The sequence below is a fragment of the Convolutriloba macropyga genome, chromosome 2 (genome assembly GCF_964194025.1).
Source record: "Convolutriloba macropyga chromosome 2, txConMacr16.3, whole genome shotgun sequence".
NCBI lineage: Eukaryota > Metazoa > Xenacoelomorpha > Acoela > Convolutidae > Convolutriloba > Convolutriloba macropyga.
Genome location: NC_134469.1, coordinates 59,235,926 through 59,262,452, shown reverse-complemented (window position 1 = coordinate 59,262,452; position 26,527 = coordinate 59,235,926). Strand labels below are relative to the sequence as shown.

At 33.8% G+C, this 26,527-nt stretch overlaps 1 protein-coding gene across 1 annotated transcript; it reads left to right on the top strand.

The window, feature by feature from the left end:
- The first annotated feature begins 6 nt into the window (after nt 1-6).
- Nucleotides 7-23,371, top strand: LOC142335378 (uncharacterized). The gene is made up of 3 exons (XM_075383841.1): nt 7-847; nt 10,144-10,338; nt 22,429-23,371. Exons 1-3 carry the CDS (start codon nt 791-793, stop codon nt 22,735-22,737), a joined length of 561 nt encoding a protein of 186 aa, XP_075239956.1. The 5' UTR covers nt 7-790; the 3' UTR covers nt 22,738-23,371.
- The last annotated feature ends 3,156 nt before the right edge of the window (nt 23,372-26,527 follow it).

Here is a 26,527-nt window from a genome sequence, read left to right as displayed (position 1 = left end):
GAATAAGGGTCCTTTATTTGTTCATAAGACCTGAACACAGGTCCAAGCTGTTGATGAATTGAACTAGTATGATTCTAACATGAATCATGTTGTATCACCATCAGTTATTTATATATTTATCTAGTTTCTTTTTTACGTATCTTTAGTTTTATATAGTTCCTTTTCATTAACATAAAAAATACACGACTATTCAGCGTGTTACTGAATCGCTTTTCTCCCATTTCCACTCATTTTAAAAAAACGTTTTGAAATACTTGAGCTGACACGTATCCTGTTATTTGTTGTATATACTGTTTTCCTTAGTCTATAGTGCTGTGTATAAAGCGATTAATGTTTCTTACACTGTGTGTGTGTTTGTGTTGAAACCACCACCGTTTCTGCATGCAGAAAAAGTGACTATAAAAAATAACGGAGCATTGTGTGTTATAAAAAATACGGTTTCATATTTGCAGCGTTAAACATTGCATATGGTGAATATTTTCCTAAAAAGCACATTTGTTTGATTTACGTTTAATTTTTTAAATGCGTTATAGCTTTACAGTCTGCTCTTAAATTTAGCAAACTGCTGTTGAATTCCGATGTTGTTCTAGTGTTATTCCATTACTCCTTTTAACAAAAATACATTCTGAAAACTTCAATTTCGCTTTTCAACCTTATTTATTAGTCGTGCTCTTGATACTTTTATTTATTTTTGAAAACTTGCAAAAAAATATTGAGCTGACTTTTATTGTAAACTTACCAACATAAGACTGGGTGACCAAATTGAATCTAAGGTTCACATTTATAATCGATGGCCCAAAAAAGAAATGAAGAAATTGCCTACTTTTCCCTCTCATGTGTCAACCAGGTAAGAACTATTTCTTGTACGTGGAGCTGAATCTTTCCGAACCCGAGTCACAACGAAAAAAAATCTTGCAAGATTCTTACAAAATAGCCAATGTCCGAAAATGTAAATTTCAATACATTTTGCGTCTTCAGGAAATTAATGACATATTTCGTCAGCATTTTACATTCTCTATAACAATTTTTCCATGATGGTATATAGCAGCTCAAAACGTCCAAATATGTTTTTTATATCTTATTAAAAAACTTACATTTTGTAACCAGTTCTCTCCGATACAATTAACCTAATTCCTCCATTGGAAGCATGTAATTAGCCTATAATTTCATTGTCCGAACTTGATTATAATTACTTGAGACCAATTTAAGATGCTTAATTGTTCTTAAGAACAGTGTTATAGGTAAATGCTAAACTGCTAATTGTCGTTTTAATCCGTTTCGTTTTTGATTAGTATCGAGGGGGACATTTCTAAAATAGATCAGCAATTAGGCGTTCTTTCAATTCGGATTAATTGATAATATCTCAATTGTCAGATACGTCAACAATGGAAAAACATGACGCTCAAGAACTAGCGGCTTATGGAGCAAAAAATAGTTACAAAAGATGGCACTATTTTTACGCCAGTCCCAAAAACACAACGCAGAGTTCAGTTGCGGGTATATCCAAGTTTGAAACAACTTTGATCTAAATTTGCTTATAGTAACTAGCAAAAATGTGTACTGAAAAATAATGGAGAAATCGATCAAATTTACTTGATCCCGACACTGATCACGTAATGAAGATTAATTTTGTTTCTGAATCAGGCAAACCCAATATACTTTAGGCAAAAACTTAAAACATTATTATGCGACTTTTTGTCTAATCCCTGTATTGTTTGTAGAATAATATTTTTTTTTATATGTTTACAATACGATTATCAGATATGCGTCGTAGCGTGAATAACGTTATAATTGCTCTCAAAAAATTCACGACTAGTAAATAGCAGAAACTTGAATTGTGCAACTTGTTTTTGAGAAAGGCACTCTTAATGCTTGTTAAAAAGATTTTTTTTAAAAATAAGGAGACCTTTAGATGCACCTCAGAGCATTGTGTTTCACTTAGACTAAGTTAGATCATACCTAAGGCATGTTTCTGGGGGTCTTGCAAGATAGTTGTTTTACAAGAGAATTTTTTAGAAGATATTTTGCTATCTCGCAAGACTTTTTCAAATCGCACGGTTATCTAGCGAAATATTTAAAAAATCTTGCAAGATAACCGTCCCTTTATGAATAAGCAGTCAAAAAGGTCGCCAGATGACAATGTAATACAAACACTGATTAAAATGGGATGAACTGTTCTCGATAGACAAGCCAGACAATCTAAGTTATGAAGAGCGTGCAAAAAAACGCTCCCACAGGGGCACTGATCTTCAGTATGCCAATCTGGCATCTCAATCACCAATTAGCGACATTAGTTTTCAATTCTTTATAGCTGAGAATTGCTTTCTTGTTTAGCAACAAACTTTAAATCATTCTGCGAGTCACTTACTTAAATCAACCAAAGCTGAAGAGTTCAAGAAGATATAGATTGTTTTAGAACAAAAGCGCGGAATCCGTCAAGCGAAAAATTTCCGCAGAAACATAGCCGTTAGAAGTCTCAAAACAACTTGAACAGTCACCTTTGCCAGTATCTACCCTTTTTAAGAACATAGGCCAAATAAAAGCTTTTACGAAACAAGAAAACTTGTGGTCAAATAATGAAAAAAATGAGCTCCAAAAATTAGCTGAACTAAATAATAAGAAAAACAATTGTTTCTTCGCAATACAAAACCACCTTAAAACTTCAATTTAATTTTAATTTAATTGAAAGCATAAAAGCCGTTAACTTTGAAATGAAGAAAATTACAAAAAAACAGTTTCAAGTTTCTCAATTTGTCGTATTTTTCAACAAAAATGGTTTTCTACCATGAAGAAATTGTAATAAATTGATACCTAAACGTTTCATAGGGCAATTGGTGTCTGTTTAATCCCCGCTGGATCAAAAATGGGCAAAAAACAAATTAGCTAGCATAAGAAAACGCAGAATTGCTTTTAAAAACCTAAATTAGCTTAAGTCTCATAAACAGCACAGAACTTGAAAAAGCTATGAATGCAATCTTACAGTTAATTGCAAAGCCTGATCAAACCTCTCAGCCAAATAGTTAAAACCAAAAAAATGCAGGAAAAAGCCGCACGTGAAGAAAAGGTGTTGCTCGCTTAAAAATTTTTTTCTCTCAAAAACAGCTGCAACAACAAAAAATCACCACTTTCGCTTTACTCTCTCATATTGTTCACGAATTTAACCCCTCAAAATTTGTTTCACACATCTCACTTTCTGCTATAAATTTACTCCAAAAAAGTCGCTAAAAAAGCACTTCGCCAATACTCCTCTTTGAGTCGTAAAAACGAAAAACTATAGCGCTTTTTTGAGTCTGAAAAACAAGAGTGCTAAAATAATATCCTGTGACAGGCTGACGGTTGTTGTTGAAAAAAAAGAGAGGCATTTTTGAATCACTTTGTTTTTTTGTGATTTTTTTTCCAAACAAACCAATTTATTATTGGCCCTTTTAATAGTTATTTATTATAAAGTCGACAAAGTGAATGCATTGGAGATTCTCATAAATCAAAAAGCTGTCCTTCAATCCAAATAAAACCTTAAAAATTTAATTTCAAGATTAAGAACCATGATAAATTTTTAAATAAAAAACAACAAATATTCAATCAATTATTAACACTTAACCCCAAAAGATTTTGAACTTATCAAAGACACCAAAAAAACTGATGGCATACAGAAAATTTTTTCTAGGAGATGAAATCAAAATGTTACATAAAACTTGGAAAAAAAGACAAAAGCACCAAAAACGAATTTAAGTGTTTACAATTAAATGAAACAAAGGGACCTAAACTTAACAACAGAAGTGTTCAATGCATGAATTATCAATAGGGTTAATACCATGCGCAACAATTACAACAAGGTCCGCTCAAAGACCCCAACAAGAGGTAACTTTTTTGATAAGCCAAAAATGAACTGAAAAATTGAGGCGTTCTTGCACCTGAACCGCACTGCAAGACTCTAAAAATTACTCTATTATCAACTCCAGTGGGTTACTTGTTGACGCGGCGCCGATGGAATAATCTTATTAAGATAAAAAATACTTGCAAAAAAATTAAGTTCTCAACGAAAAACGGCTGAAGACGTTTATCCGTATGCGCTAATATTTTTAAACAATTTTATTTTTCGAAAAGTTAAATATTCGACGTAGCGTATCAACGAAACACTTTGCTCGCTCATAGAAATTTATTTCACATGGTAAAATTACGTACTTTTGCTTTTAGTTCAAACCGTTGCCTGAACAAACAGACATTCCAATTTAAAAACCTACAGAAACGTAGCACTCCTGTTCTAGTCGTAAAAAGACGCATATGTTTGTAATTATTGCTCCAAACGTCGTTGAAGATCAATTAATTAGTTCACTTTGGCACAAAATGTAAAAAACTCGTGAAATTGAAATTGTAAACTTCATTTGCTATGTGTTTTTTTCAGAAAAGCACAATAATCTACTGAAAAGGTTAGCCTTGATTTTGGTCGTTATTTGAACCCTAATGGGTGTTTTCATGATAGATAATACTAAACATTTAAAGAACTATGTATATCTATATGAAGTTTTATATATTCTCGTATAATTGCCTGGCTTTCTGGGGTCACCAAAAACTTTTAGAGATCAAAGCAAAGATTTTCAGGGGTAGAGATTATCTAAAATCTACCCGCAATCTTCATTCCCGAAACCGTTCGCATCTCTAATTTTGTTTGCTAATTCGAAAATACTTTGCCCGAAACCTATCACAAACTCTTATTTTCAACGTGTATTGCAGAAGTATCAACGCTAAAAAGAGCCAATAAATCAAGTGAAAAAACGTCAAAAACCTAAGTTTTCCTTCTTTTACCCTGAATTTTTAATTGTTTCTACGGAGAATAGTGGCGTTCATGTATTGATTTCATATTTGTTTGTGATAATTTTGTATCAAGTCCGTGGTGTGCAATAAATTTTATATAGTTATTGAACTCCTTGACAGAAAATAGTGTATCGAAAGAGCTCAATTCTAAAATGTGGAAAAAAGGACCCTGTATTCAAATGAATCATTGAGACTGGATCGTAGTTAGCAATAACTTTAGTGTAGGTATTGACACGAGCGTTTTCAATTTCTTGTGCTAAAATCGACTTTGCTTCTAAATTTAAGTACTGGGTTATGTTCAGGATAACAGTTTTTTGTTACTCGAGTTCCTTTGAACCAAGGAATCTTTGACTATGAATAACCCTTCCATTAACTTTTTTACACTTGAGGCTCGCTCTTTCTCTGTTTATCTGATTTTCTTCAATCAAGCCTGGAACAAATCATCTAAAAAATTAAGGAATCTTTTTTGGCTTTTCCTGGTGAACATTTTTTTGGATTGTAATTTGTACTTGGGCATTTTTTCCCATAGAGAAAACTCAATGAAGACGAAAACGCCTTATAACCTAGTGGAGACTAAACGGCCTTGTAAACTAGTGAAGACTGAAATGCTATCTTCTGAAGCTTTCCAAAGTCCTTGTAAGAAAAATAGCTTGTACGATCTTTACAGGGCAAACTTGATCTCGTGAGAATTAAGGGAATTGCAAGACAAAATTTTATTTACAAACAGTTTGCAAGATGAAATATATTTTTGCAAGGTTCTTGAAAATTAATTTGGTAAGCACTATTTTAATTAAAACAATTTGGGGTTTAGTCTTTTAATTTCAAGAGCATTCAGAAGATTTTTATAATATTCACATCGCATGTCAGAATAAACAAAGCAATTTTTTGTGCAAAACTTATTTCAACTTTCATGCACGTCGGTTATTACAAATATGCTTTTGTGTGTGTTCCTTTGTTTACAAGTTGGGTTAAAATATATTTGCATTAATTTTAGAGTACAATACTTTATGGCAGTCAGAAATGGTAAAAATTTTCGGCGCGTATCTTCGATAGAAGAGTTGTTAGATTTTATTCTGGATCTCGGATTGAGTTCATTTAAAAGTTTCTTCGCTTGTAATTCTTGTAATTTAGTTTCTACTTAAAAATTATTCCTTATTTTCAAGGTTTCAAAATTTTCCATTATCTATCTATCCTTTGTTCCGACGAATTTTTTTTCTTCAAAGGTCTTAGAATGTTATTGATCCTGCTTAACCGTGTTCAATTTCCTGATTGATTTCTATATTTACAAAATATATTGATGGGAAATCTTAGCAGAATTTATTACAGATTGTAAGGACAGGGACTAGTTTGAAAGTGATGAACGGCAATAAAAAACTGCCGAAATTAGGAAAAGTGTCCAAGCGTTGGAACTGGAAGTGAGTCCCATTTTTTCGTGAGTAGTTTTCAGAAATTTTTTGTTTCTCCCTGGCGTGCGTTTTTTCCAGTTACCTTAATACTGTCGTTCCTTCTTTGATATTGCTCTCCAAATTGTTTGTCAATGATTTTCCTCCAATGTCCATTTATTTTACATTGAATAGCTCTATTCAGGTTGAAGTAATACATAGCTAATGTAGTCGACGCAGTCTTATCATGCTTCAATTTTAGCACAAGAAATTGAAAACGCAACTATCAAAATATACGCAAAAATTATCGCTAGCTACGACCAAGCCGCAATCGCTCGTTTTTTTTACCCCACTTAGTGGGGGGCGGCTATACACTCAAATGGTTTTGTTTTTTGTTAAATCAATTTTGGCCGATCGATATTCATCGTAGAAAGTTGTGAGTGGTATCATAAAAAAGCCCATACAAAGTAAAATATATTAAGAAAATTTTTGAAATTTTTTTCAGGAGTTATGGAGGTTTACTGTTTTGTTCACATTCGACTGATTTCCGTTGTTTTTGTTCACATGCTGCGTAATTTCGTCCAAATTTTCCTAAATTCTGTTAAATATATAAGTTTTTGACCTCAATATCTTCATTATAGAGAATCGTGACAGGTATCATTAAAAAATCTTCGAGAATAGAATTTTAAATTAAAACGATTTTTCTTAGTTTTCTTTTATTCGAGGAGTTATCGTGGTTAGAAAATTTTGTAAACATTTCTATTTAGGGTGTGATTTTTTTCAGCCTGTTGAGTCATTTTTAAACATTTTTAGATTTTTTTTGTAACAAAACTTGCAATTCAAGATTGCTCTTCATGGTAAAATACGGAAGAATTTTGTGTTCCTAGGAGACGAGCTGCGAAAAAAAGCTAATTTTTGACTCATCAGGAAGGTAACAATCTAAAACATTTGCTTCAAAATTGTTTCACATTTTTGGATTTTTCTCATGTAATTCAAAAACAAGGCTCTTTCCACATCACAGTTCCTTTTAATACAAATCCTAATTACAATCAATTGAGTCCCAAAGAACATTTTTTTTGTGTTTTCCAGGAATCAACGCTGTGTTTTCGTAATTTTAAATGAATTGTTATCTTTTACTACAATTGTTGGTTTTGTGGTCATATGATTTAATCTTTTTGTTTTATAGAGCGATTGGATACCTATAAAAAGTAACTGAACCCATTTAATGCGTTGAATGCATATATGGATGTTAAGAATTTGAAAATTTTTTTTCAAAAAAAGAAAATTGATTATTATCCGCTTCTTAATCTCATTTCGGTGAACTCTTAGATCAATCCCATTAAATTATTTTCAAAATGATTAGTATTGAACTTAAAATTAGTTTGATTAGCGCTTTTTTTCTAAAAGCACTAATCGTTCAAAATTGGACGTTCAAAATTGGACGTTGTGACTTTGATTCTACGAGTTTTAATATTTTTTGAGTTTTGAATTTTTGTTCCTTTTTAGTACTGTCCAACTATCATTTTATTGAACGCTCTCATTGGCATCTATCACACATGAGTGCTGGCTCGAAATTTTAAAAGTCGTCAGCGAATGACACATATTTTTAATGGCTTCGACGGTTTCTTTTTGCACCTTTTTATTGAATTATTGCTTTTTGCCTGTTAGTCCTTAGGCTTATTTTAATTTATGAATGAATCATTTGGGTTCCAATTAAACTTTAAATTATCCTGCTTATTACATTCCATTGAAAGCTATTGGTTATTATACTAAAAGTTGTCTTCCAAATTAAGTGAACTTTTTTTTATACTTCATTTATGTTGGATTTTTTGGAGTTGCAATCTCGGAATACAGAGAGATATCAATGAAATTTCAAACGAAAGTAATTTAAATTATCCAAAAGTATTAATGACAACCGTAATTTTTTAAGACTTCGAAACTTTTCTTTTGCAGTTGTTACAAATTTCCGGTTTTTAACTCTATTTTCTGTTTTTAGTTTTTAGTTAGTTGTAAGAATTTTTTTGTACAACAATAATACAAAATTAATGAATTTCTTCATTGCGTCATTTGAGAACCAATGCTTTTGGCTTTGAAGGATTTTTGACTAAATTTTGTTCCGTAATTTAATAAAGGTCTCTATTATCTTTTTTGACTGCAAATGTTTTAAATCATTGAAACTGTGCGTTTTCTTAAAAGATACTGTGAGTGATCAATTTTTTGGACTCTTTAATTACCATAAATAATATCGCGTTAATAGCAATTCCAAATGATTTTCAAATGAGACGCAAGTGAACAGATACAATTTTAAAAATATTATAACTAAAATAGTACACATAATAACTAAAGTAAAAGCATTTAATTTTCAGATAATAGTTGATAAATTTAATGGCTTCAAAATTTTGTGTTTTCTTATGTTGCTTGTAAAATTTGTTTTTGAGTCTGCAGTTATTCTGCATTCCTTTCCTTTGGCTTAGTATGAACAGAATTAGCCTCCGCTGGTTTTCGGAGGACTGGTAGGTAAATTAATCCAGAACTTTTTAGTTCAAAGATTTTTTCCATGACATTTTTTGAACTCTGCCCTTTGATTTCTTCTTTATTTCGATGGGTGATGTAGTCGCATCATGGACAGACCACATCGTTTTTGCTGTATATTTTTTACTGTAATCAATTTTCTGGATTTCTTCTTTGCCGTCGTTTGATAGCCAATGGTTTTGAGAACTTTTGATAACACTTTTTTCCACAACTATCAGACTTTTTTAACTTTTGTTTTCCTGTTCTTTTTTTTCTACTTCAAACTTCAATGAGAGGTACTATCATCCATTATTTGTGATTTCAAAAAATTTCTCCTTTTATTTCATATATAGCAGTTTTTTATCTTTGACACTGTTCGTTTTCTTAAAAATGCTGTAACTGATCAATTTTTGGGATTTTTTGTTGTCCATTGAATTTTGAGATACTCACAATTCCAATTGATTTTCAAATGAAAACCAATCAAAATATACAAGTTTTTTTAAATATAAACTAAAATATTAAAAATGACTGAAATAAAAGTTTATAATTTTCAGATAATAGCTGATAATTTTAATGGCTGCAATACTTTGTGTTTTCGTATGTTGTTTGCAAGAATTTGTTTCTGAATATGCAGTTATTCTGCAATCCTGTCCTATGGCTTAGTTTCACCAGAAATAGCGTCTGTTGGTTTCCTGATGAGTGATATGTAAAAAAATCCAAAATTTTTTAGTTTAAAGTTTGTTTTTTCATGACAGAGATTTATTGGCTCAAAACAATCAAAAAAATTTTGCCCCTTTTGTTTTTGGTTTTTTCAATTGGCCGTGTAGTTGTATTATGGACAGACTACATAGTTTTTGTTGTAATTATTTTTTTGTTTCTGTTTATTGTGTCGTTTGTATTGTCTCGTATTACTATTAATGGCATTATTAGTTCGCTAATGCGGCATTATACATATTATTTAGTACGGAACAATATGTGCAAACTCGGCTAGGGTGGTAGGTTTCCTCAAGAAATTTTTCAATTGCGCGGTTCTGTTTGATTCTGTTCTTGTTTGAATATCTGGTCAACTTCTTCGCACATTTTAGAATTGGGTTCATTCGAAACACTGTTCTCTGACAAGGAGTCCAGTAATTATATTAATTTTATTGCACGCTACGGTAACGCCTGAAGGGTGGATAGCTCGCGACTCCGATCCGCCCCTTATCGGTCGACACATGGCCAACCCCGAACTTTTATTAATCAACTCATGGTCATCCAAGACCCTTATCGATCAACGCATGTGGGTTGACCATGCGTTGACCGATAAGGGTCTTGGCTGACCATTAAAATTGAAATAACGTCTCTTGATACCCAGTGACCACTGTTTCTTATCTAGGATGGTAATTTTTTCTCGAAAACTTCTTCAATTGCGTGGCTGGAAAAGTAAATGTATTACAAGGTGCTGATCATACTGTGCATGTGTATGGCGAACACAGCATACTGGAGAGTGGACAGACAGTACGGGGCAAGTGGAGTATCAGAGATGAGAGTTGGCATCTGGCAGACATGCAGCCACACTGATGGGGAGACTACCTGTGACCCATACAATGAACACAACAATGGAATCAGGGCAGAGGAGAAAGCCCATCTCAATGTAAGCAGCGCCAACCACTAATTTTGAGCTATTATTGATCCGCGTTATAGGCAGCCAAAACACCTCTCTATAATCCCAGTTTCAATTTAACATCTCTACTGATCGTAAAACTTAATTTAGAAACCCCCGTTTATAACGAAAAAGAAATTCATTTGTAATCAAAATATAACAGCAATTTCTTACAACACTGATCCTCTACACTAGTGCTGTTGCCTACCTATGAAATTAAGATAAGACCCAAAAGTAAACGCAGCTACATATCACGCGGGAAAATAATTGTAATAATTATCACTATTACTATTAATAATAATAATAATAATAATGGATCTTTTCAACAATTGCCCCCCCTTTTGCAAAAGGGGGGCTATTCTTGAATAGAATTTAAGCGAGCCATTTATTAACCAATCAGAGACGACTAATAACTTTCCACGCATGCGCATACTATGTTAAATTGAATTCAATAAAATGCGCCATGGTATGGCAACTAGCCGAACCGGAATACAAAGCGAAAAGAATTTCCGACTGGCGGGTCGGTGGGCGCGCTTCGCGCGCGTCGCGGCTTCGCCGCGACAACCGACCCGCGATTTCCGGATTACATCCCACAGCGCGTGAGAGGCATGGCCGTGAACAGCGGTCCGCAATTGCGCTTAAACTGATATTCGGCTATCTAAACTGTAGGCCAAGTAATATCGTGGTAAAGTATAGCACAGAAGGGGTGGCGATTCTCTACTAGGTACCAAAGGGGGGGCAATTGTTGAAAAGATCCATAATAATTAATAATAATAATGATAAATAATAATAGTAATAATTAATAAATAATAATGGTTTTATGGCTCTTTTCTGTTATTGCCCCCCCACGTCCATTTGCACCCCCCACTTATACATGTTATAGCATATTGGTTGCATTTCATACACTTACATATACAATTATATACAAACGGCATTTACAAATTAATTATTCTGCGAAGTTTTGAAAACAAGACGCATACGGTAATTCAACTTTGCTTATAATGTAAGCAGACAAAGAATAATGCGTGTTTTTAATATTTTTGCACTTTTCTTTCACAGGAATAGCTTTATGGCACTGATTTTTTTGACAACTGGAAACAAAAATTCATCCATTCGTCCACCGGTACCGGCAATTTATTATGACTAAAATAACGGATCTCTAAGGACCAAAAAGAACATATTTGGGGGGGTGCAAATAGACTGGCTATATAAGGCTGGGGGGCAATAACAGAAAAGAGCCGGTTTTATTTAAATGATTCTTATAAGTTAAGCTTGCCTAAAGGTGTCCTGAACCGAGTATATAATGAGCAACCGCACTGATACTGAGCTGAGTGTATTGCAGTTAGGCATTAGTCTTAAACGCTTAGAGAATATGTCAGCAAACTGTATTCAACTTAAATTAATTCCTTGATGACTAGCATGCACACAGAAAAAATCAGGTGAGCGTTCAGGCAATTTGTTCCCACCTGAACTACGCCTGAAATTACCTGAATTTATCTAAAAAACACCTTAAAAATTTCAGGCGTCGCTGGCTGAATTTTTACCTAAACCTGTTCGATTATTTTTGGCCATATAGACAATAGTTTCACATAGTACCGCAAGTTTTGCGCAGAAATGGCATTGATCCCCTTTAAAACACTCTTGTTCGCGGGCGGATAATCCGAACCGCAATTGTTCTGTGGACAATGATCCTACAAATACGCTTCTAATTTGCTCTTCAAAGTGTATCAGTTGAAGGATTTTACGGCCCGGAAAAGAGCAATATAGTTGGTCGCGGCTCTTTGTTTTTTACAAACTAACGGCATTCCAAATAAAGCAAAAAAAAAACGGCGTAAATTCTAATTCAAATGCATTGTTGTTTCTGGTCTCATGATCGTAGATGCTCTAATAAAAACAAAAGAAAATTTGGATTGTTGTGACAAAGTTTTAACAACAGCAGAAGTCTGAGTGATGCAATTTTGAGCGTAACCTTGTTTTTCAGGTAACTACATCTCAATTAGTTTAGCTAAAACAAATACCTGAACAACAGTTCAGGTGACGTTCAGGTATTTATACACCTGAAAATCACCTGAACTTGCAATTACCTGAACAGAGTTCAGGCAATATTACATGAACTTGTGAAGTGTGTAACAGTTACGAAAACTAGCAAGCTTTTAATGATTGCAGAGAACTAAAAAAAAGGAAATAAGTTTTCATATTCTATGTACTATTTTGACAATTTGTCCAGGAATCATCCCTGAGCACCGCTGTCAATCACGCCCATTTTAATGTGAGTTGTCATTTTGTGTAATTAAAGTTTGAAATATCTATCATATCATTGTTGTCTCGTTCTAAATGGTTAATTAATTGATAATTAATTAATTGTGGTTCCTGTGTAATTGCAGCGGTACAGCATTAGGCCTACAGTAGCCTGTTCTCAGCTGTCATTTTCGTACTATTCTCCCACATTTCAGACTGATCATTTTATGAGCAGCATTGCTCTTTTTTGGTGACTATAGCCACTTTTTTTGCGTCTGAACTTATCACGTGGTACCATCATTGCAGCTAACATTGGTCAGGCTATGGTCACCCTAAAGCTATGGATAAGTAAGAGCTAATCCCAACACAGGTAGCTTCACGGAGGGAGGGGATTGAACTCTCAATCATTGGCGTCTGAACCACCCACCTTTGCTCTCGGCTATCACGTCATGTTAATAATCCATCGTCGGTATTAAATAACTACTATGTAATTGTGCAGACATTTTGGGATTGTTCAAGGCTTAAACAAAGTTGTTGCAGAAACATTGTCTGGACAAACATATCTCCTAGGGTCTTTCAACTCATAGACCTGACCGGTACTCAATCTCAAGATCCGGTCTTCCATCTCCAACGTTTCTTCCTCTTTATAGACATTGTTGAGCTGTACAATCTAAGTTGATGCGACAATAATTTTATTGGTGTACGACTTTTGCTGACAAAAAAATAGGTTAAAAATTTTTTTAAAAATTTTCAAAAAAAATGTCACCGTGTAGTTGAGTTGCAATAACTATAAATTGGCCATGCTGCAATAATACACTTTCTGCTGCTTTAGGCCACAAAATTTTTCGGTACAGTTAGTGTTGTCGTGTCTTGTGCAGTGCTCTTCATTCTCATGGTTGAATGGATCTTCAAGCTCTTGTCTTGTAGAGGCAATTTTTGGGCCAATCACGGCATTCCTTTTGTTTTCATGGTTCAGATGGTGGCGATATTGCCATGTGTCATAGGGATATTTCAAGCATAAATTATGAAATAATTATTTCAAAATTTTAAAACTTTTCCAAGATTTTCCAAGAGGCTCCGTTTTAACTATATTTTGATAAAGTCAAATAACTTCTATAAAAAAAACATTTAAAACAAATAGTTCCCTTGAACCAAGTTAGCTTAACGAGTGAAAAAACATGGCTGGATATACCAAGAAATTGGCGCTGAAAAGTTTGTCCGCAGTAAAACTGTTTTTATTTCGTTACACTTTAGCACTAAATAAGTTCTGAAAGGTGGCAAGTTATCATCCATGTTATCCATTAGATATATCAGTTCGCAATTTCTCTGAACAACAATTTTGAAATGAAGAATTTCATAAGTTTCAAGGACTTCAATTTCTTTGCAATGTTTATCTACGAAAGGGTGTTAACCATTTGTTGAGCCGTAGGCTGGACAAGGCCAAGAAGTTGCTTGACTTTGATTGAAGAAAACGCTGCAAAATTTTTGGACAAATTTTTGCCAAAATAATAGTTTTTGTTTTTACACGTAGGAGTGATAAATGTATTTACAAATTTCGTTTAGATTTATTGGATATGAAAAAAACTTCATTTCTTATACAAACTTAACAGTATTCAAAATTTTGGGTTTTAAATTGCCTAATAAGCCATGACCCACTTGAGTGGTCATTGGTTGTGATATTTTGGTAAGATATAAAGAATCGGGGAATAGTTTTCAAAACAAAATAAGTATTGTTATATTGCTAATACAAAAGAGGTGACCCTTGCTAGTTTTTGCTCTAAGAGTTTTTATATGGAATACATTATCAATGATAAAAACTTGGTTCGCGATTGCTGGGTTTGAGATGTTTTAAAATAGCAGTCATAAACAGTTTTCAATTCATTGTTCTCATGCGAAGAAAGTTTTGAGAATTTGCTGCAGTCATTTAGCTTCTATTCTATTATGATGTATGATTCAATGAAAAAATTCCATCCTGGCTCAATGAACTTTTGCCTCAAAGTTCTGGATTAAAAATCAGTTCATATTAATCGTTGGTCTAATTAGCTGATTTTCTTAAAAAATATTGAATATAACTGATCAATGAGTGACAGAAATTGCAGACAATCTACATTTTCTTCTGTTTTCCTCCTAGATGAGTACAAGACCTCCTCTTTTTTATATCAAAAAGACATACTTTCAGAATTTGTGCGCAGTGTGAGTTTAAATTTTGGTGTACCAGCTGTTAGATTTTGAGATATTTGTAAAAATGTTGACATGCATGAGTATTGACAGATTTCAAAATTTTTGAAAAAATGGGTTTCTTGAAGTTTGTTATTTTTGTTTTTTATTCATTGCCCTGCGGCATGACCAAGATCTTTTTGCCGTCCTGGTTTTGAAAGCCTGCAAAAGCGTAGAAAAACAAAGTCACTAACAAAGGCATCACTAATGTCCCAATAAAATATTGGCTTTTATATAAATCCGTTTAAGATAGATACCACAGATTTAAACTTTGAGCCTTTATGATTGCTTACACAATCACAGGCCTCGCGTTTGAGGTGAAAATTGCCTCCTGTATTAGCCACGACAAAACTGTAGGCGAACCTTTATTGTCGTCAAGGCCTTTTCTTTTTTCTGTAGATAAAATTTGTTTTCTAAGTTTGCTCCTTTTTAGAGCTAGGAGAACAAAGTGGTGCTTTCATGTCCCACGGTGGCGGACACGAAATTAAACAAAATTTGTCGCAGTCAACTTCTTACTAATAGACCGAATGTTTATATGCGGTGAACCGAAAATGAGTTTATTGTGTTAACGGTTTCATTTTGCGTCATCAAAATTCTCAAAATTTCTTCACCATTTTTTCAAACATTTCGCAAAGCTTGAGAAACGAAACTTTATGGTCATATCACACGATAGGGGATAAGAGAATATAAACTGTCTTGGAACTGTCCCGCCAAATCGGCATTTTGAGCCAAATTGCTTACAAACAAGATTTTTCTTTCAAAAATTTAAGTCAACGGTCAGCTGTTCCAAAATTGTCTCACCATTTTGTTTAGGAGAATGCGTTGAGCAGAGAATGCAGAGAATTAGCGTTTTTGCAACGTATAGATTATAACATTTTGCATTGATTAGTTAGCTTAAATTTTTTGGATGAGCGAACCATCTAATAGCTCTTGTAAGTAGTTCAAAATGTTTCAACAGATTTTTTTTTTCAATTTTTTAAACATTAGACAAATGCTTTAGCCTTTATATAAGTTACGGTCCCTAAGCCATGATTTTAATATTTTTAGGGAGCATAGAGAAAAATGAGTGTCGGAAAATTTTCACAACTTCTCCTTAGCAGCTTCCCGCGAAGTCATTTATTGGCAAGTTTCCTACAAATTTCTCAAAACCCTATGATAACGAAAAAATTTTGTCTCTATAATAAAACAAGGATGCTCGTTAATGTGCGTTCGCACATGATGTTCCGACCCGAGCTCATCTACACTTTTGACTTAATTGTCAACCAAATGAAGACATAATAAAATTAGATGTTGCAGTAAAAAAAGTTCAAAAACCTGACTACTTGTTGAATTAAATAATGCCATTCCTCATCACAGCATTGACGAGATTTTTCAATGGAAAAACTACGGAAAAAAAAAGAAACAAACAACAAAAGAAGCAAAAACAAAAAGTTCACGGCAAAAACTAAGTACCTAGTATTTGAACGCACCTAGTATTAACGCCAAAATGCAATCGCATAAAACCTTAACTGCACAAATTTACATTGTCCATACTATGCAGCAGATGGCAATTTTCCTTAATGAGACAAGGTAACAAAGTCGACAAAAAGATATAATAAGGTGAAATTGGAAAATCAATCAACTTTTTTGAAACCAAATAACTTCCAAAGTCTTCAAAATCAATAGCTTTTAATGAAAAAATTCTTCAGAAAATTACTAAACATTCATTATGAAACCAATAGGACCAGTCGTTGGTTAGATTAGACCATTGGACCGGACTAGAGAAGCAGAAAAACTCGAAAAATTAATTAATTTGCGAAAACAGACTATTGAAGCCGTTAAAATCATTAGCTATTATCTGAATACTATGTATTCTTCCTTCCATTTTCATTCATACAAATGCAAAGAAATTATACTGAAAGAATAAATGAGTGCATTTGAGCCACATTTGAAAATCATTGGGATCCGTTATTACGCGAATGAGCTCAATGAAGAGAAAAAGAAACAAAAGTACACCACTAAAACTTTTATATAAACGCATACTTTCCACAAACAAAACATCAGTTACGACATGGTGTTACTGGATATTTAAATTATTTGAATACAGAAAAATGAATTAGACCTCTCAATGATGAGAATAAGCTACAAGTTGACGAAAAAAAACAACAAAAACTGAAAACATTAAAAAATCGTTGAAAATGTATATCATCATAAAATTTGAGACTACTTGCTATAGAATGACTGCCTCGGGTAACATCAATCCTTGAAAACTCAATTAGAAGTTTTTGAGACCAGTAAGCATTTTACACCTATCTAATGGTTAAAAAATAGGCAAAAACCGCTAATTAAAAAAAATTGAGCGAGAAATATGTGGAAGCCTTTAAAAAACAACTTTTCGGTAATGATGTTCTACCATTCATTTATTTTTTGACAACATGAGTTTTTTTCAGCTTGATTGCAAAATATAATAATAATGATCAAATTCATTAAAACCACGAATTTTCTGAGAAAACCGGTAGTATCAACGCCATTAAAATCAATTGCATTCAGCGATGCAAATAAAAGCGTTCGATGGGAGCAGAAAAGCTATGCTTAGATGGGACGACAATAATATTTGTTATTGACAAGTCACCAATGCTATAAGACATTAAAATAAGTCATTGACTAGGAAAACCAAGAAATCAGTAGAAAAGTGCGAGAAGAAAGTCTCGAAGCCATTTAAACCATAAGCTTTTCTCTGAAAACTTTATCTATGATCCATTGAACTTTTTCCGTAAACCAACGGAATCTATCAAAATTAGAATATTGGGATAAAATTTCAAAAGGATTCAAAAATACGAAAATATCCATAAATTTTAAAATTGTTTTTGAAATCTTGTGACATCGAAGTCATAAAACCAATAGTTAGAAGATAAAACAAGAAAACAGTTTAGATTTGGTTGCAGTAGAGTGGAAGGGGATCCTGTCAGTACTGCGACTGACTTACAGTCTACAAAAATAAGTTTATGATCTGTTAATTTTAAAACAAAAAAATTCGAAAAATTATATATAAAGTCTCAACAGTCATTAGCTGTCCAATCAAAGCACTGAATAGCTTCACTAACGCTCATTACAAAACCCATAGCACTTTTAGTCAACAATTCTATGCCATGTGCGATTCCTTGAAAACGTGTTTTTTGTTCATTAGGTGTCATTTTATAGTTAATTAGAACTTTTTTATAGTAAACTTCCCTATAAGACCAGAACCAATCACCTTTTGTGTATTAGGAATACGAAATTATTTTGAAAATTAATGAAATGTAATTTTGAATGAAAAACTTTTAAAGAAAAGATCATAATTTGAAGAAAAATTTCACTAAAAGTGAACGAAATCATACCAAATATGACGTGTTCACACAAAACTTCAATCCTCGATAAGTCCTCAAAAAATACAAAATTCAAAAATATTTTAATTTCAAATTCTAGGCTGGACGTGCTTTTTAATGATACCACTCACATTTCTCTACGATGAATATATCGATCGGTCAAAATTGACTGAACAAAAAAACCCATTTGAGTATATAGGTCCTTCCCCCACAAGTGGGGTCGGAACAATAAAGCTTTCCAAAATACATTCATTGATCGAAATAGCAAATTTAAAATGGGGTATCCTCTTGTTGGTATTCGAAAATAACAAAAACGGACAATTTTTAAAGATTATTCCTTTAATGATTGATCTTTTTCCTGCATAAGACTGTCATGGCTTATCAAAGCAATACAAAACTGGGAAAACTAACGTTTTGGATTTTGGCAAACTTTCGGAAACATGGCTGCGTTCTTTTTGAATCATAGCTTGGTACTTTATAAAGTTGGACCTGGATACAATTAGACTTTTAAATATTGCAATCAAACACATTGGTGATTGTAGAATCTCATTTCGAGCTGAATTAAGCTTTCAAACAGAGATAGTTGGCATCTGCTTTAATGTTTCATCTTTCATACAACAAATATGGCTCTCAAACTCTGTTGTGTTTTCGTCGAAGAGTTATTGTCAACATATTGCAGATACTGTTGGTTGTCTGCACAGTATACTAATGTGTGTCAATAATGTGTCGCCTTTTTAAGGGCCACGAATTAAAGTTGAGCAAACAATAATGTGCTTCAATCAACTTTTTTCCAGAAGTCTTTTAAAGATTTAGATTCAGATTCAGTTTCTCATGTTAGAATACGATGCAGACAATCGACATTAGGACCAAATCGATGAAAAATGTCGATAATAATAACTTTCAGGTGAAAATCATTAAAAATTTGAGAATTTTGTTTGTCCTCAGAAGTGACAAACAACGGCATTACTTTGTCAAACCATTGTAACGTTTTATTCACTTTCAACACTGTTGTTACAAAAATCATTTGAGAATGTGTGGTTTTGTATCAAATTAGTAAAGAAATAGTGTGAGGAATTTGTGAATACAAATGTATTAAAAAAGCTGAACTTGTTCTTCGAAGGTGTTATTATTGGTGAGGTTATTGATGTTGTTTTTTAATTCGGTAGTGATTATAGATAAAGAAAACAGCTAAATTTTTGTATTTGTTGAAAAATGTTGAACAAGCCTTTTGGACCAAAAATTTACCACATTCAGCTCAATTTTCTACACATTCAGTGGATTTCCAAGCAGTGCGCATAGAGCCCCTGGCCCCTTAATGTCATTTAATTTTTTTTGAAACATCCCTCGTGTTTGTGGTACTTTTGGTAAACCTGGTGTAGTGTGTCAGTCGTTCTTCATGCTGAACTTAACTAATATCAACATGACGTGGACCGGGTGGATGTCTTTCGTTGGCATGAGTCTCACTCTCCTGTCACAACTTATGGCCAATTTTTACTTCGTTGACCCATACGGCATGGACAGTTAAAGCATGCAAAAATTGAACAAACTATTGAAACTATTAAAGTTCACACCTACGCGTGATATCAACGGTGGCTGATCTAGGAAGGGGGCTGGGGGTTTCTATCATACCATTAAACGATGTCAACAAGAGACTGGAATAGACTTACAACACTAAAATTTTTGTGAGCAACTTTCTCTACGACATGCTAATTGACATGTACAAAACTATAGTCTAATCCACAGTTATTTAGCAAACATCTGAACTGTAAGCATCCCTGTCGAATCCGAATGGCCATCTTGCAAGATGTTGCAAAAATCTAGTAAAATTGTGCTAGACTACAAATCGTCTTGCAAGAGTTTCTTGCAAAAACTTGCAAGATCTTGCAAGATTTTGGATGAAAATCTTGCAAGACAAATGGTTATCTTGCAAGATCTTGCAAGATAATCATTTGTCTTGCAAGTCTCTTGAAAGATCCCCATTTGTCTTTCTTCATTTTCCTTTCTTGGTGCTCAGATGTTGTTGAAGTGTTGAAGGCCACGTCCACTCCTCTCATCTCTTTGGTTGGCTATCACAAAAAAACTAAAAAACAAACATGTATCTCGCACACACGGCGCGCACACACACACACAAACATAGGCATACATAGAGGCACCCACGCACACGCGCGCAAACTTACACACACATGCACACAGACGCGCGCGCACATACACAAAAACACATACACAGACACACAAACACACACACACACGCACACACACACGGAGACACAGAAACACACCCACACACACGCGCACACACTTATTTTCTTACACCCGCACACATATTTGAAAAACTAATAACTAAGTAAAATGATGATATTATATTTCTCTGTTTAAAGAATTTTTTTATGACATTCTGTTTTTCATTCAATTGTTCAAGACCTGACAATAGTTTCTAAAATTGTTTCACCAGTACCATAGTTCTCACTGACATCAGGTTTATTGGTAGTAGATTTTCATGTTTTTTTTCTGTATACTTTTTTAGCAAGAATATTGCAAGATAAATATCCGTCTTAAATGATCGTGCAAGATTTTTTTGCCAGAATCTTGCAAAATGTTGCAGGATAAACATCTGGTCTTGACTAGGGCTGTGAATTATCTTCGAATGGTTGAATTGAGTCGTGAAAGATTATCGCTAGCTAGATTTGTGTGAGGAAATGAACAGATATGTTAAAAACTTTCTACTTTAATCTTCAATTTCACAATATCAATTACAAGGAAGCAGTCAGCAATGCAATTTTTGTATGGCTTTGTAATAGGAATTATACTAGGAGAAGTATGATTTCACAAGATCCGAATTTTTAAGTAGGAGCTTGGAATGATTACAAAGAATCATATATGATCCTTAAGTGAATACTAAGAAATTTGTCTTGAATTATTACCAAGGGCCATATATGGTCGTTAGGTAACATGACAACTTACCCAATTCCATTTTACCAAATCCCAATATACCCAAAGCTCTTTGATCTTCTCGTTGAGTTATCTGATGTTTGGTTGTGATGGTTTCATATAAAGTTCCAGGGGTCATTTAATTATACAGTCGGCTAATCCCATGTTCGGTTGTTTTAATTTCATATCAAGTCCCACGGGCCATTTAAGTGTGTAATCGGCTAAATAGTCGTTCTGGTAATTTTAACAATAGAATCAATTGAAGTTCTCATTGGTTAAATTGGCATTGGGTAAAATGGCAGTTTGGGTATAATGGGAGTAGGTAAAATGGCAATGGGTAAAATTGAATTGGGTATATTTGTCCCAGCGCCGGTCTTTATATTGTGAATGTGAACCGTACAAACAATTAATTTATGAGAAAACAGAATCATTATATGGTCTGTTACAGATAAGAAAATATTCAACGGCCTTTGAATATTTTCATGAAGCAAACTACGTGAATTGATTTAATGTTTCGCTATTAGGCCATACACGCTCATAAAACTCCTGGGCATATAACACCCTCAATCGGCATGATGAAATTCATTTTCTCGAGTATTTTTCCTCCAATTTTTCACTAATTCTGAAGACCATGTTTTACGATCCACACTCCTCGTCACACTTTTCCATGCCGTCTTTGTTGCTCGGGATTAATAACCGCAATATTTAACTTTCTGTCAATTACACATAAATGATATAAAGCCTAATTGGTGATTAACTTCAGAAAAGTCTCGCAATACTAATTGTGGATTAAGAAGATAATTAACGGCTTTGCAACTCCAGATATCACTGATCACTAAGAACCATTAAGTCTCTGAATTGGGTCTCGATTATAATTAGTGATCATGTTCGAGAAATAAAGTTATAAGTTAATTGAATGCTCACAATTGTGGACATAGGTTGCGTTTATCCGTGGAAACGAGTGACAAAATCATGCTTTTCCGTCAATTATTTCGACGATTAACGTAACAATTATTCATTGTCATTAGCAACTTTGGACGTTTGGCACGAAATGTAAGTTGCTGGATTTTATCTATGTCGACCTTGCCAATCTTTGAAAATAATTAATTAATTTGAAAATTTAATTTAAGTTATATACGACTTTATTAATGAGTTAGCGATCATCCATACTAATAGTTATATATTTCAGCGCATTATTTTGTAAGGTTATTTGCGCTGATTTTTTTTGAACTTTTAGCTGATTTCGGCGCTATTTCTTGCATTAATTTCGGAAACTGTCTGTTGCTCATCTAATCTATATCTATCAATATGATTCTGCAATGAGTTCATACATTGAATAAACTTATAATTTCAGGCGGCACGATCCTTCGTGATCATTGCAATCGTGACGTCATCACTGGTCCTGTTCTACTTCCTGTGTGAACTGTTCAACCTCACAGGCAGATGTGGCAAGTTCTGTGCCCGCTATGGTTTTGTCTGTATGCTTCTCATCCAGCTGGCCATAGTGACTACAGCATGCTCCCTATGCCAAAGTTACTTTAACAAGAACTTCAGAAGTTACAGACTGGGCTGGAGTGGGTGGCTATCGTGGGTGGGGTTCATCCTTTGCTGCCTGACCCAGTTCGCCTCTTTCCTGTACTTGAGGTACCAGGACTATTGGTAGATTGGACAATAAAGAAATGAAAAATGAAAAGTTGCTGAAAACAATGGACATGAATGAAAACTATCAGATATAGTAAACAATTTTCTGTTTTTTGAAAAAGTTTATGTTCAAAGTTAAATGTGCTGGCAAACAAAAAAATTAAATAATGGCTCCCGTGTTGGCGTCCAATGTTAACTGTAGCAGAAAGTGGAAATTTGAAAACTACCCTGCTTTTGTAAATAACTTTCTATTTGTACTGTTGGTTCTGAAACTTTGTTCTCAAACTCTTAAAATATTTCGAGCCTTGATTGACTGCGGTCAACTTCAAACAACCGTGAAGTTAATTTCCAAGAAAAAAATTTCAAATGTGATAATAGGACAATTGTTTCTGAGAAATACATGAATTTGTTTTTTAAGAACTTTTTGCCGTGACGAGTGTTGACATAACATTACAAATGATCGTTCTATTCTCCGAATGATCACTTTTTTGAGAATCTTTGATAAAGTAGTGTATTCTATGTTTTTCCAGTATTTGTTAGTGTTAGCGCTTTAACCTATTATTCTATAAATTGATATTGATGACTGTTTAGATGTAATCTTGTTTATGATCTGATCTGTTAACATATCATTTAAAACTCACCTAATTTTGATTCGAGGTTGATTTTGCATTTTCTTGATTTATTCACGCCATAATCTCATCTTATTTATAATTCGAGTGGAGGAAACCTTTGCCAAGACGGCTTCAAGCTTGAATGACTCTCATCAAACTTTGTTAAAACCATCGTTCAAACATCACTCGTTCTGTGGCTCTCCACACACTACATTTTGGTTTTGGAATGCAACCGAGATTATTTTAACTGTTTTTGATCACACGTCACCCAAGTCAGTGACCTAGCACTGTGATTAATAGGACAATTAGAAATTCATGCCATTTTAGTATAGGCAATTAAGTTTTTTCAAAGCTGCTTTCCTTATCTCTATGTCTTCCCGCTGTTAATGTGTACGTGAGCTAAATTTCTTGGAACAAATCAATTTATTGCATGACTTAAAATAATTTTTGTGATCGGTGAAGTTGGAAAATAATTTCTTTAATATTCTACGATTTTACACTAGTTTTTCATGAAAATGAAAACTTACTACAGAACTTTAATGTCGCTCCAGTGAGTTCGTCACTCTTCCCAAAAAAAAATCAAGTTTTCTTCAGTGTTTATGTACTGATAGCTGCCATTGTTAATTGGCTTACAAAATTTAATCAAGTAGTTTTTGTCCCTAAAAACTACTGGCCATTTGGAAATGCTTGAATAGTCAGAGTTTTGGCTATTTTGTAGCAATTTAGATAATTGATTGAAACGAGCGCAGTCCTGGAATATAATTTTTTTTCAGATCAGTATTTGTGAATAATTCAAGTTCTTTCTGTTTTATCAAAAAAACATCGTTCAGTTTTAGGCAAGCAAAAGCTTGTGAGTGGTTTCCTACACAAATTTGTTACAACAAAAATTGTGTGCAAATTTTTTGCTCTTTTTATTATAATTGCATCATGACATTGCTCGCTGCAAAAAAATGCTCCTGTTGAGTTTTTAACTTTCTTTTTTATATTGGTTTTAAACAGTTTTTAAATTATCCTTGCTATTGCAAAGCAAATTAATAACTGATCTGGTTCGGCAACAGGTAATTTCAAGAATTTATGTTTTTGTTGACTTGACCTCTCTAGGCAATTTTTTCGTGTTTTGCACTGCTGATTGAAAAAATTACATAATTAATTAGACATTGTCACCAGCTCGCTTTTAACTCGATAATACTTTACAAAAGTAAGTGATAATCTCGAGAGTCCGGCTCTTTCTCTCTCGGAAAAAAGTGAGCTTGAGATTATTTAAGTCACATTTCCCCAGAAAGGACACGAGGTCAATCGAATATAAAGGCAAAATCAAAACGTATCTGAGATGCCTGTGGCTATGCCATTTTCTTGTATAGAAGCGTGAAGGACTGACATTTCTTGGTACCCAACCATTGCGTACCATTTCGTTATGTAATGCAGTATGCCAAAATTATGTAAAAATCATTCTTCATTTTATTTGACCACTTTACGACTCAGAAATGAACTAATTAAGGAAATTCTTTATTCAATGTGAACAGCCGTAGGTAATTACTATAGGATACATCAAGCCAGGAACAAGCATTTTAAATAACAAAAAATTTTGAGCTTTGTTTTAAAAATCAGGTTGCAATAAAATGTAGCACTAAAAAAATAACTGCCTGCCAAAATCCAAGTTGCGAAGCATTTGTTCAGTCCTCAAAACGAGATAATTGGGAATCAGCAGCTTAACGCACAAACCCTCACTGGTTTCTCCTTCAACATGTAGTTAAAAATGTGGCCTGACATTCGAATGGGATCAAAAATCACGAAGTCGGGATACTGACCAAACTTGCAGAAAATGTAAACAAAGTAATCACTTCGTAAAATTCTGCAGATCCTAATTGAAAAAATCAGACAAACCAAAATTGAACCAAATCTGTAAACGAATTAGTAGAACACACTGATGATCCCAATGAAAACGCGGTCCTCGAAATGAAATTCAACGGAAACAACTGTTCAGCCACGTCATCTATGGATGATAACTTGGTTACATGCATCACAAACACAAACTTGAAAACTTCAAGTCCATTTGTGTTTCAAATTCAGAGGTACTCAAACGAAACTCGTCGCAGGCTGCGAAAGTCCAGCAACAACGTAAAAAGAAATCATAGTCTTTAACATCTGAGAATCAAGTCCAAACACCGCTTCGAGCACAAATGCAAAAAGGCTAATATCATTCCTTAAAAATCAATTATCAATACTGGTTCCTGTGTCTTGCCCCATTATTGTGGACAGCTGGAAAGTGGAGTGTGGAAAAATGCTTTCGGTAATCCAAGATCTTCTTCACGCACTGTTCGACAGGGTCAAATTTTCCAGCAGCAGGATCAGACGCGAACAGAAGTGTAAGTCTGCGTTTAATATCCAGTAACTCTGATTGAAAGCTAACAGAATCAAGTTTCATTGAGTCGAACTCAAGTAACTTCCCAGGCTGTTATCCTGTAGGAACTTCAAAATACAATTTAGTCCTGTCGAACATGTGACCAGATGACCAGAGGCTGAAACAGTCCGGGGAATTACCTTGTCTTAAAAGTTGTTATTTAAATCATTTTAAAGCTTTAAAAGTTTCAATAAAATCTTCATTGTTTATTACAAAGTATTATACCACTTTTGCATGCTCAAAATGAGCGCATTTATTTAGGCTCGATTACAGATTAGAGATACTTTTAATGCGAATAATAGATAACTGAATTGAGCGGAAACATGCTACAAGACTTGTAACCTACTATTCGTTCCGAATGTTCTTTTTACAAAGTAATAAAATCACTTTTGCATGCTCAAAATGCGCGCATTTAATAAGACTCAGTTGCGGATTAGAGATAATTTGAATGCGAATAATAGATACGCGAATTGAGCGGAAACGTACTACAAGACTTGTGACCTACTTTTTGCACCAAATGTTCTTTTATTTCGCAAAATTGGCGGAACCCCTTTTGCGAAAAGTAAGATACAAAGGATGTCATCTAATTTCGCTCATAGTATGTATCTAATTTTCGAGCCAATTTTAATAAGGCGGAAATTTTGGGGTATACCTCAGCATCGTAATGTTGAAAAAATATGGTTGAATATTGATTTTTTTCGGGGTCAAGTCTAGCAGAAACTCTTTTTTTCACAAGAGAATTTTCTTAATCATGTCGCTGCACCAAGGCTTTTCAAGTTAAAAGACAAAAACTGATCAAG

What these genes read in the sequence shown, in the direction of transcription:
- LOC142335378 (XM_075383841.1), top strand. Translation starts at nt 791, where the DNA reads ATGGCCCAAAAAAGAAATGAAGAAATTGCCTACTTTTCCCTCTCATGT. An exon ending in CCCTCTCATGTGTCAACCAG is followed by an intron (nt 848 to 10,143) that starts GTAAGAACTATT and finishes ATGTATTACAAG; the next exon opens with GTGCTGATCATACTGTGCAT. An exon ending in AGGAGAAAGCCCATCTCAAT is followed by an intron (nt 10,339 to 22,428) that starts GTAAGCAGCGCC and finishes TTATAATTTCAG; the next exon opens with GCGGCACGATCCTTCGTGAT.